This window comes from Cynoglossus semilaevis, chromosome 16, assembly GCF_000523025.1.
Source record: "Cynoglossus semilaevis isolate Cse_v1.0 chromosome 16, Cse_v1.0, whole genome shotgun sequence".
Classification (NCBI taxonomy): domain Eukaryota; kingdom Metazoa; phylum Chordata; class Actinopteri; order Pleuronectiformes; family Cynoglossidae; genus Cynoglossus; species Cynoglossus semilaevis.
Window position 1 is genome coordinate 1,567,507 of NC_024322.1, and position 12,967 is coordinate 1,580,473.

Sequence of the window (12,967 nt, forward strand, 5' to 3'; positions counted from 1 at the left end):
ACTGAGAATCTTCATAGACAACTCTTTCATCACAATGTCATCACATTAATCATTTACATAAGAGTTCTCACCTTGGTGGTGTTGTCCTTTGAGGCGGTGATGAACATGGTGAGGTCTACAGACGTCGTTGATGTGCCTGCTGTGCTCCTTTCTTCAGGACTCCGGAATACTGACAAATAAACAACAAAAAATGTTCATCATTATCACAAGCTCTACAAAAGATGCTGCCTGTGATTCATTATTTCCTTCAGTATTTAATTTCTATAATACTGCGTACAAAAGATGCTGCCTGTGATTCATTATTTCCTTTCCTTCATTTCTATAATACTGCGTGCAAACTATTTCTTTAGCAGTAATCAGGAAGCCGTGTACTATCTGCAGTCTCTTTTCTTTTACGGTATTAATTTGTTTACATTGCGCGTGGCGATTACCTACCGATCTGTGGCTCCCTCAGGTTGAAGGAGTTCATGAAACACAGACAGCCCAACTGCTTGTCTGTGGAAAACATGATGACATTGCTGATGAAATCGAACTTGCGTGTTCTGACGGCAGACATTGAAGGGACATGGAGCAAAAATTAAACACCAAAATATAAAACACTTCACAGGAAATTATCCATACTACATTTTAACACTCATACACTATGTCTGCTGGAATCACCTATATAGCTAACTGTTTATTTAATTTCATTATTTCACTACTCAATTTACACTGGGCAGATATTACATATTATATATTTACTTTATATACTTGCTCAGGACACCAATTTAATTTAATATAACAAGAATATAATATATATTAATTGAGATTACAATCAACAACATACATACACAGCAACTATAATTACCTACTAATACTACTAACACTAATCTATCTACTTCTACTAACAGACTAATCTACTAACATCCAATGTTCCGATTTCCCATATTCATTGACAGTGTGCTGCTACTCATGTATTTTAATGTATTTTACCTATTTGAGCATTTTTATTGTTGTTTTGGTGCTGGAACTCCCAAGGGAATCACAGAAAGTTCTATCTATCTAAACGTATGCATTTTTTTTTCACCCACTGGTCCCTCAATCAACAGATGATCCTGACAAGACAATATTACAATTATGCTTTTATTGGTTTCACAGCACTGCTGTTGCATAATGCATTGTTGCAACAATGTTATGACATTAAAGATTATATCTTTAATGTCATAACATTGTTGCAGTATCCCAGTCTTCCCTTGTTTAATGCGTTTATTGTTTAAGTTCACCTTCACATTTGCTATATTTTTAAGAAATTAATGTTGTGCTACTTTCCTTTTAATCAGAATGAAAATAAATCAATTCTACTGGGCTTAGTCGTGTCTTCTTTTCTTGATTACAGTTTGATTTTCATATCATACACACTATAGAGCATATAGTCTTATGTTTGTAAGACAACTGCAAGTCAAAACTAGCAGTCGTGTTGCCATTTGTAGCTTCACGTGGACATTCCATATTCTTGACGTATTCCATATTACTATTCTATAGTCACTGGTGGCAAAGGTAAGCACAATCATTTTGTGTCACTCACTAGATCTTCAGCGACGGAAAACAGAAGGTCTCCTTCTGCGTTGTACTTGAGCTGAGTGATGGCCCGTTTGTGGCCCTGCAGTGGGGTGGGTTTCTGTACAGAAAAGAAATATTTGCAAGTTATTTTCAAAAAGGTGCATCAGCCCAGCTCAAACTCTTGTCAAAGGCCTATTTCTCATTTACCACGACAACTCTATGTTCATTATTAAGACGAAAAACTAACTACGAATCATTTTAGCTACTGACAAAAGCTAACGTTAGCTGCCGAGACCTATATGCTAGCGTAAATTGCACTAACGGTCTAGACCGAACGGCTACCATTTCAAACAAAATACAACCGACAATTGTTTTCAAAGACCCACCATTTCAGTCAATCATATGTAGCCACCGCACCGAGTATTTTTGACTTGAACGCCCGCTGGAAGCCCAAACGGCTAACACTCATGTCTCATGCTGCGGATCTGCAACCGGAAATAAAGATCGTGCAACCATTTCTATTTCCGTTATATAAACGTTCCAATATCAGCACGCCCCCTACAGTTGACCGATGACATTCCCATTATTATTTGTTTTTGTTTTTTACTTTAGTCTAGTAGAACCTTTTCGTTGATAGAAAGAGCGGGCATTGACGACTGTAACAGAAAAGCTCATTGGTGAAAATCTACAAACTTAAATAATACAAAAATACAAAATGATTTCAAATACTTTTTAATGTTAATAATTACTTTAGAAATAATATAAATATATATACAAAGATAACAGTTTTTGCAAGAAGAGCAGGTCCTGCTCTCACGTTCAAACCACTGACTAGGGTCATGTCTGGTGAGGCACTGACTTCTCTTAAGTTAGATTTACAATTGTAAGAACCAAAAAGAGCATCTTATTTCACTATTCATACAACAGCATGCACCTGGTACTGCTTGATATCCCATCAGCACTCCTCTTTCAATTACACCAACACGAACACATAGATAGGAACATATTTTTATAGAAATGGATAGAGCACCCTTCTTGTGTCTAAGCAATTTTAATTTACTGTAAAAAAATGAAAGTATACATATGAGTGCAGCACAAATTTAATTTCAGATGCCCGCTTGAGGCCCTCCAATATATACTTTTTTGGTACACCAACTTTTGATGACAATAAAATACTGTACCAATAACTTCCTGAAAATAAAAGTTTCTCAAAAATGACTAAAAATACACCAATTTGCCTTAAAATACTTAGCTATGTCCATTTTTGTGGTTAAAATTCAGAAAATATATACTTTTTTGGTAGGCCAAGTTTTGATCAAAATAAAAATACTATACCAATAAATTCCTGAACAAATCTCTTAAAATAAAAGTTTCCCAAAAATGATTAAAAATACATTCATTTGCCTTAAAATATTTAGCTATGTCCATTTTTGTTGTTAAAATTCAGAAAATATATACTTTTTTGGTACGCCAACTTTTGATAACAGTAAAAATACTATACCAATAAGATCCTGAACAAATCTCAGAAAATAAAAGTTTCTCAAAAATGACTAAAAATACACCCATTTGCCTTAAAATACTTTGCTATGTCCATTTTTAGTTAAAATTAAAAATTAAAAATAATAACAAAACTAAATGATACTGAAAATAAGCAACACTTAACCACAAAAAATAAATAAATAAATCACATTTATGGCTCCTACAAGTACATATCTTTGTCCTTTTTATGGTTAATATTTGAAAATATATAATATATATATTAAGTATATTAAGTAGATATACTTTTTGGTACTTTGATCAAAAGTAACCTATTATACAAAATAAATGAATAAAACTCCACTCATTTAAAATACTGAACTATGTCCTCTTTTGTGTTTAAAATTAGGAAAAACATACTGTTTTTGTACGTCAACCATTGATCACAGCGTTATACTAAACACCTCATCAATGATGCAGAATATCTGGGTTCAAATCCAATGTGATTTTGTGACCAGTAGTATATTTTTTGTAACAGTCACACGAGGGGGACAGAGGAGGTATTCGAGAAAGTTATGTGAAAACTAAGTTCAAGTTAACCCTAAGATGAAGGGTATTTTATCCATTCCAGAAAGAGAGGTGACTGAAACTCTGAGTCAGTTACCATGGTTACAGCCTCTGTGAATATAATCTGCTTGCTGGCAGGTTTACTTGAAGACTGCTGTTCGACATGGATCGCCTATTCATTCCCAACCCGATTGAAATCAAAGCCAAAATTATTCTTTCATTCATTATAAAATATGACGTTGCTTGGTGCTATTTCGACGCAGGCAGGTGAGGCTTAAAAAATCCCCACTTGTTCAAAGTGGGGAATGACCGAAAAAAGTAATTCCACAGATAAATACAATGAACAGCTGCTAAATGCTGACTCTCTGATATTAAACAATTCATCAGGTAAAGCTGCATGATATGACTTAGGTCTAAAGAGTAAAAAATATAATATTTTAGTGGAGTTTTACAACTACATGTAAAATAATCCACATCCGTCATGAACAGTGGCCAAATTAAGCATTAGTTGTTGAAATAAACAGCACTGATGTAGCAGCATATTTTTATTTCAACTCTGAACATAAACATTGCACGTTTGCCTTTTCATGCCTTAGGTTTTCTTAGTGCCAAAAAGAACAGAAAAATCCAGTCCATATTGGGAGGAAAAAGAAGAAACACAAGAAACACTTTACATTTCCGAAAAAAAGGAATAAAAGTCTGTCATGGTTGGAGACCTGATAGAAAAATAGAACGTTGATATTCACAGCCCACGTAACATGATGCAATATAATTAAGTCATGCATTTTAGAAGTGATATCACTAACCCATGGTTTTGGAAATACGAGGTATTTGTTGGCTCACATGTTTGCTACATCCTTAGCAAGTGGAACTGAATTTTTTCCTACTGCATCAAACATGCAATTCCGAACTTTTCCTGTGGGCTCCAGTTCAGACCTACAAAGAAAGTACAGGAGAGTACACAGATCCATGCCACACAATGTGCACAGTCACGTAAGGAACTCCAGTTATCAAAGGTACAACACAATTAATAAGGCATACTCAAAAATACTTAAAATGTATACCTTTAAAAATACAATGGAGGCTGTGAAGACATGGGCACTTCATAGTGTACAACAAGTCTTCAGTCTGCTGCAGGTTAAAAAAGCTGTTGGAGGCAAATACAGTCAAAATAAAGAGAATATGTTGGTGAAGTTTTAGAAAGATCACATATCTGCCTACGGTGTAAAAAAAAAAGTAGTCTCGCACTCTTAGAGTTGGTTCCTATCTTATGGGAACACAATCTTCTTTGTACTTTTACTACAGATATGTTCAAATCAGTTTTGGAAATCCAGCCTGTAGAAACTGTTAGAATTCCAATGCTAAACCTATGAGAGTTAAACTTGTGCTTTTTTGTTGTTTTTGTAACAATTCTGCTATTGTATTGTCTATGTACTATAATATGCTGTAATCATTGCAGTAATGTGCTGTGGCCTCCAGGGCACATACTTCACAATAATTCACAGCACAAGCAGAAAAACATCTTTATCAGTGTCTATTTAGTTTTGGTTTGTTTTTATAAGAGAATTAGTACACAACAAATTTTTCGTATGTTTTGAATTATAAAAATATTGTTTATATGTTGTCATTTTCATGAGGTTGCATTTATGCTTTGTTGTCTCGTTTGTTAAAAATGGTCAACAATGTTCAACAGAAACTTGACTTGCCCATCAACAACCCTCAAGTCAGAGAAACAGATCCAGTTTCTTTGGAATTAACAAAATGTGTTAAAATATGTTTAATATTTTATTACCAGTGATGGACGTGTAAACAGACTGTTTTACCTCTGAAGACCAACAGACATGTTTTTTAATAAGCAATAAAAGTTCCTATAAGTTAACAGCCATTTTTTTTAGTTTTTGTAGTATTTTGTGTAAGTTTTAAACATAGAAGTGATGTTTATTAAACCTAGACTTACATTCATACAGAGTAAATTCTGAAACCAGTGAAGTACTACTGGTCAATTTCCTGGGATTCTTCAGTCACTATAAAATCCTAAGTTTGAGTCAAAGTCAGTATTTGACACCAAATATGTGCACGGTGACCTGCCCTTCGAATGTGTTTGAATGAAAATCTGTTTGATGTCTGACGTTTTGAACTGTTAGCTTTAAATTGATGGATTAATATATTCAGAAAATTAATTTCATACCAGGATTTTATCAAGGCACGTTGTGTGTGTGTGTTTTAAAAGTGAGACCCTGCGTTCTAAATCAGTGGTACAACAAAGTTAAAGTTATTATTTCGTGGCTAACACAGGGATTGAGAAGAGCCTGCGTTTATTAGTTTTACAGATTGCAGCAGGAAAAAAAAAGTAACCATGTCATGGTTCACGTACTATCTACAGAATGTAGGTGAGGAGGAGGCCATGCATTTTTCATTAGGGTCTTAAAACAAGGCACGGAAGGGGGAGGGAGCACAGCACTCAATCTGCATTGCAAGCACTGTCACAGGTCCAACTGACTTCACAGCCATTGCAGCTTTTTTTTACTAACAGCACATATAAATAACTTAAACAGCCTATGTACAAATTTACAAAAAATATCTCTGTCACTACAGAAAAAAAAGCACGAGCAACCCAGGAGAACCGGGATCAGAACCCAACCAGGAAACATTCTTAACGGATTTTTCTTCATGCCTTGTTGTGCTGAGAACGTGTGCGATGCCCAGAATAGTTACCGTTAGCTCACACTTGACACGTTGACACAGTGTTTTTGAGTTTCCTTTCTGACATGGTGTCATCAGCTGATCTGTAGCTGCTCTGACAGACTTTGCCAAACGCAGGGCTGTCAGCCGGGAAGACTGAACCTCTGTGATAGTGACGCGCTCAAGTCTAAAAGCTCATCCCTACAGGCAGAAAGCGAAGAGGAGCAGAGCCCAACAACCTCTGCATGCACTGCACTGCACTGCACAGCTGCCTCTGTTGCAGGCTGCATATAGGAGGAAATAAGCCTTTAATAAGAGATCAGCTTCAAAGTGGCCACAGGAGCTAGCTAACGGGTTTGGATGTTGTGCTGTGGATGTCGCCGCTGCTGCAGCAGCTTGTGCTGTTGTGTTGGGCCACGGTGCAGCCGTTTGTTTCGGTGCCGTCGCCACTGCACACACTGGATGAAGCAGAAATGCTCGGACCTCGTTGTCTCTTCTTGTTGAGTTCCTCCCATTTGGACCTGTTGGCACTGATCATGTCCAGCATGGGCCCGAGTTTTGGGTTCAACTTGACTAGAGTCTGGGGAGAGGAAGGAGGAGAGAGACTAACAAACAACTGAGCTTAAATAATCAGTTCACACCACAGGAAGCATTTCACGTACATTACAGTCTAAAATTCAGAAACAATAAAAAAGTTTAAATTCTAGTTTTGGTTTTCATCCATGTACTAGAGTAAAAAGATTCTCTGATCTGAACCACACCAATGTTTCAAAAACATTCAGCAGCTGTTTCTATCCGGTGAAATATTTCAACTGTATATGTTGATAATCCTAAATATTTAAATTGTCTGAGCCCCAACACATATATAATGTTATATATGTGTATATATATTATATATGCGTTGCAGACATTGACTAACATAGAAAAAGACGGGTTTTACTACAAATCAGTACTGATTCTAATATTATCCTCTTCCACCCTCGACTGGACTAATTGTCAAATCAAGTGTTGCTTCTGTAAACATGCTCTCATCGGGCAGAGCGTCAGAATTCTACCCTGGTTCAGTGTGAATGCCTCATTTGATTAAAGTGCAATAGGTGTAAAGCTTTGAAGTCATCAGAAAGAAATTGCAGTGTAGGAAAAAAAGAACAATCTTCCCTTAAGCTGCTGAGTAAAACCTGTGTGGGACTTTGTCAATGGTTTTACAGTGTGTTCATGTTCCACTGATTCAGGACTAAGAAAGACACAGAAAGACTGTCACAGGCTGGGGAATAAAGATGGAAGGTTATATAATGGGTGGGGGGGATTAATATTCCACAAAGTATCCAGCCACCAGCAGGAGGAGGAGATCAGTGAGATCAAGAAGCAGATCTCTTCCACCCACGGACACAAAACCCTGCCGCCTCCTAACTTTCTGTCTTCTCCCTCGCTCCTGCAAGTCTAATTGGCAGCGACTTCGGCATGATCGTGAGCTCCGTATCTGCATTCAGCCAACATCAGCTTTCACATGAAGCAGTGTGTGCAGACAAACCCCCCACGCAGACAACACAAACACACACACACACACACACACACGCACACCACTTTGATGCCTTTTCATCTCCAATACACAGACAGAAGGAATGGCTGAAGTCTGGGCGCAGCACATATTAGGCTGCTCTAAGTTTACACACACATTCTGGCATAAGTCAACAAAGGTGACGATGTCATGTGTGTCATTTGACAGCAGGAGAAAGGCGGACGTCGAGGGAGAATTGCATAGAAATCATCTTGTGCTGTGAGAAATGGATGAATGAACAACTTTCTCCTTGACCTTCTCCCCTGTTTGACTTCTTTATGAATGTGTTTTCACTGCTCCTCATCTCCTCACAGTCCTGATCTCCTCACTCTGTCAGCCTTCTTCCTCCCACACAGCCTGCGCTGCCGGCAGTGGGAGGAGCAGGTGAGAGCGCTTTGACGTCATTCAGACACACAACCCTCACTCTTCACCACACCAGCAGGGACACTGTATGGATTTCCATTATCTCCACACGGTATAATTGCCTTAAAGATAATCACAGGCTCTAACTCTCGCTCTGCTGGCATCCCACAATACAATCAGCCTCATTTTCTTTTGCGTGCATCTCCATCTCTACGCTCGCTCCTTATTTCATTACTGTGCAGCCGAGCCTCTGGTACATTGTCTTCCCAAAGTGGGATTTAACCACTAACACCACAGCCCTGCCCCCCACCTACAGCTTCTTAGAGTCAGAAATTGCTGATTTTTTTTCTGCTAAGCCTTGAAAAAAAAAAGATTAAAACCCCGAAGGTACCCTGAAGCAGTCCTGTCATTTTCATTGAGAAATCTGTGGCTGCATAGAAAGCTGAATGGTTGATGATCATTGTTGAATCGCTAGTGTCAGTGGATAGAGGCCATTAAAGAAGGTGGACGTGTTAGTCTGACCAAATCTACACCTTGAAAAGCACATAGACAAATAAATGTTACTGAACTAAAGACTGTATTACTGTTCAGGTTCTTAAAGCAGACACAAAACAGACAAAGGTGCCATATACTAATGACCTTTCTCCACACTTTATGCTATGTCATCTGAGCTCCTTCAAGCTTTCATCTAGAGATTACAACCAAATGTTTTAAATTTCAACCCTTTGATCCTTGTAGGATAAACATATTTATTATATTAATATATATTTATTATTATATTTACCTATTTTTTATCCGACTGTAAGTGGTTTAATGTTAATTTATCATTTTAATTAAAAAATGAAAATAGATTGTTTTAAGCTGTTATAGCTTAAGTCTAGTATTTGCACCGAGTTAGTAAACAGAGATAAACTAAAAACTAAACTAAAATTTTTAGGTTAGCTGATGAAATAATATTGTATAAAGCAGTCAAATAAATTAGAGGAAAAAAAAATAAATGTCAAAAGGTTGTTGTTGTTTTTAAACCAATGGCTGCCTATCGTTTCTACTTATTTTCTTGCATTCAGCAAACAACTAAGATACACTCATTGAAATGTTCCTGTGCTTGTGTACTGGTTGTGCTAACACTGCATCATGTTTAACCTCATATCAGAGGCTGTTAACAACAAATGTGGCCGAAACGAAGGGCAGATAACATGAGGCGTTACCTCGTACAGTGGCGCACAGATTCCATCAATCCACTCCAGCTGAAGCCCAGGCAGTTCATCCTTCCTGTTTCGATCAAAGATCGCCTAAAAACAAAGCAGAAAGAATTCATTTTTCAACCCCAGTGTGACTGGCATTAAGGAAACAAAATGTAGACAGTGAGAGAGTCAATAAAAATGTTCTCTATGTCATGTTCAGTTTTTCTTCTCCTTTGTTCTTCTGTAGCCTGGACCTAAGAGGCTCCGCCCAGGCTGTGCTTCAGAGATAGTTACTAAGCCAGGACTTGGAAGTTAATGTTTCATTTCCGACTCCCACTCACAGAGCATCAAGGTTTGACACAAGCGGCAGACCTGAGGCTACTGCATTAGTTATTTCAGAGAGGAGGCAATGTGGCCGCGCTTGATTAGTCAACAGCCATTAATTCCTCACACAAAGCTGCTGGCTTTTTTTTCCGTTAAGAACTTACAAGACAGTCCAGCCTTCGAAGCTCCTCCATCAAAGAGACAGTCAGCCAAAGGGCTTGGAACATTTATTTAACAGGGACTTCTTTTTAGCAGGAGGCAAATGTATAAAATGTTGGCTCTATATGAAAGTAAACATATACAATAACTTATTATTGGGCTAAGGATCGTTATATTTTATTCTTTACAGAACATATTGCTAAACAAATGTTACAATCTTATGGGTAATATCAGATTTTATTTTGTTATTAGCTAACATTTGGCTAATATGTATTTGTTTGGGCTGTATTGTTGTTTTTCAGCAAAAGTTATTACCAATCAGGCCCAGCTATTATTGCTAAAGCTTAATGTTTTATGTAAAACTTGGACTTATTAGCATTATTATTGTTGTTGTTGTTGTTATCCTCGCTGTTGTTATTGTTGTTTCAGGATTGGTAATTTAAACTATGTACCAAAAAAAGGTGTCTATTTGAAGCTGAATGAAGAGAAAGGTCAGTGTTTGCTTTGAACTTTGTCTGTTTCTCCTGTGTTTGTGCTCTTATAGGAGCGAATGTTACACCGTGCTCCATAGCACACAGTTTTTACTGTTGGCACAGCAGTGATGCAGTGGAGCGGTCAAGCTGACAATACACTTTTCTCTCACTGGGATACAGTCTCCCAGGTTTCCAATATACGCAGTCAATATATATATATATATATATATATATGTGTGTGTGTGTGTGTGTGTGTGTGTGTTCCCAGCTGCAGAGGGAATATATATTTCAACACCTAAACCTGGGGAGGAGTCATGGAAAAAATAAATAAATGAGATCAGTGATTGTAGGCTGTTAGGACTCACAGAAGGAGTGAGCTTCAGCTCTGATCTCTCTCTGTCTCCCTGCTCAAAAAACTCACTGGTCACCAACTCAGCCACCTGGAAAAACCCAAGCAGAACAGCAGCTGATTCTGGTCAAAAAACACTAAAAAGAAAAGGGTGATGATCCACAGCCAAGTAATGAAAAAAAAAGTATACATAAAACTTTCAAAAATGTTGTTCTTTTTCTCCCTTTTATATAATTCTAACCTTTCGTGATGTTTCCCAAGGTTTAGTGACTGCACCGAGATCACAGGCTGTCATCATCATAGATCTGAGAGGACAAAATATATTACAGTATTTGGTCACATTTTTATATTGAACTTTCAATTCATACAATTTTAAAGAGCTTCGTGCATTCATGCTACATTACCTGCACATGTCTCTGTGAGCCTTCACGTTCCAGTTGTACTCTCCTTTGCTGACAAGCTCAAAGAACGTGTTTCTGTTCCTAAAAAAATTATAAAATAGACCGTTTTAATACAGGCGCACATTTCATAAAAAACACAGGGGGGCAGTGTTACCTAAAAGATATGTCCACAGTAAACTGTGGTAAGACATCGAAGGAGCTTCACTTTTTACAGTACTTTTTTCTAATATTGAGCATAAATGTTGAGAACAACATACTCGTAATAGAGCGTGAGGTCAGTGGCCAGAATGGACTGTTTGAGCAGCTGCATGAGGTCACTGTACTCTGTGGAGGACAGGTTGGAGAAGATGTTGTGACCCTGAGGAGAAAAACAACACATGAGAATTCACATGAGAAAAATAATCACAGTCAACTATTAGTGATAGTCGTAAGGAAAAAAAAAAAAAAAAAACCCACAGATACTTAAATCATTAAAATGAATTACAATTAATTAAACAATATACAAATACAATAATTATGTTGTAAAAATATATATTATTCAATGGAAATACTTAGTTTTGCAGATGCATATGTAAAAGTATTCATAGGCGAAGAAAATGAATCAACCAACCTCTCTTAATCTAAAGGGACGAGATGACCAGTAGGTCTATGATGGGGCAGATGCAGAAACATTATGTACTGCTGTACTTTAAGTGGGTTTCGGATTACACCCCAAAGGTAAATAAAACCAACAATTCTCTTTTCTGTTTACAAACACAGTATGCAGCTCACAATCTCTGTGCTGCAGGGGGAGCTATAAAACCGGTCACTCTAACTTCATTAAAACCCTTTCACTTAACACAAGAAAAAAAAAATAGATGGTTCCAGAAACAAGCAATTTCCCTGTGGACACAGACGTCTAAGCCGGCTATCAACTCAGACCACTGGAGGAACAGCTGCTGGAACACTAATACCACTACAACTGGCATTTCACCTTATTTTTGAATGGGACTTTATTCAGCTAAAGACTTAAGAATAAACCAATAATATTTGTGTGAGTATCTTCTGATCTAAATCCATGTGAAGGGAACGACAGTGACTTTGAGGAGAGGGTCATCAACAGCCAGCTCAGCTCTGTATACATTCATCACCTTATTAACTATCATGTATTGTGCACATTCATTCAGCACTTCCACCTCTTTGGCTGGAGGACAGACAGTTGGCCCATGGAGGAAATGGGAGATGAGGAGGTGAGGAGAGATTATGCAGGACCCAATGGAAGGACAATGACAAGCTGACGATGAAAATCCAACATCACTCTTTAAAGCCGGATGACTGCTGATTGCTTATAAACACTGACACTTCGACTCTGTGGACTTTCTCCAGTCGTCCGTGAATCCCTTTCATTAGCTGGAGCGCCTGACATGTTGAAGAACGTCAAAGTAGCGACTCAACAGAAATGATTTCCCTCACTGTGCAACAATTGGAGCAGATGACTGGAACTGCCAGTACAATGGAGAGCGAAAATGAGGAGAAATCAAATGGTGTGGAGGGCTTAAAAAGTTTACATCTTTATCAATGGTTCGTGAAAAGCGGAGGATTGAGTCGTGAGCTTCCTCTCCTCCTCGAATTAGCCACGCAATTCATTTATATGCTAATAGGGCAGTGTGTGAATCCACTCTGGTATCAACTGAAACCATTATGGTGATATTTGGAGCAAACATTTGTCATAGTACTGTGTTGTCAGCACCGTCATAATGAAGACGGTGAAACCTAAGCCCCTCACTAAGCCTCATCTTAGCAGCTCTCCTCCACAAAACATCTTTAATTACAACTTCGCACAAACCCAGTCACCTGCTAAAACATCTCTCTCAACCAATTACCAGCCAATCCATCGCCTCCGTAATTACATT

The 12,967-nt window shown here is 37.7% G+C and overlaps 1 protein-coding gene and 1 long non-coding RNA gene across 2 annotated transcripts in view; both read right to left on the reverse strand.

Annotated features, from left to right (window-relative positions):
- Positions 1-73: 73 nt before the first annotated feature.
- LOC112488287 (uncharacterized) lies at positions 74-2,083 on the reverse strand. Its single transcript, XR_003052170.1, has 3 exons — positions 1,926-2,083; positions 436-1,657; positions 74-169 (listed from the first exon to the last, which is right to left on the reverse strand). It is a non-coding gene; the product is annotated as an uncharacterized LOC112488287 (long non-coding RNA).
- Positions 2,084-3,333: 1,250 nt separating this feature from the next.
- The window catches only part of pde11a (phosphodiesterase 11a), a 37,512-nt gene continuing 27,878 nt past the window's right edge, over positions 3,334-12,967 (reverse strand). The window contains exons 15-20 of the mRNA XM_008327878.3: positions 11,333-11,433; positions 11,079-11,156; positions 10,916-10,979; positions 10,691-10,765; positions 9,394-9,477; positions 3,334-6,844 (exon numbers count right to left, since the gene is read on the reverse strand). Of these exons, the coding sequence (XP_008326100.1) occupies positions 6,608-6,844; positions 9,394-9,477; positions 10,691-10,765; positions 10,916-10,979; positions 11,079-11,156; positions 11,333-11,433 (639 nt within the window). The 3' untranslated portion in view covers positions 3,334-6,607. The remainder of the gene's footprint in view (positions 6,845-9,393; positions 9,478-10,690; positions 10,766-10,915; positions 10,980-11,078; positions 11,157-11,332; positions 11,434-12,967) is intronic.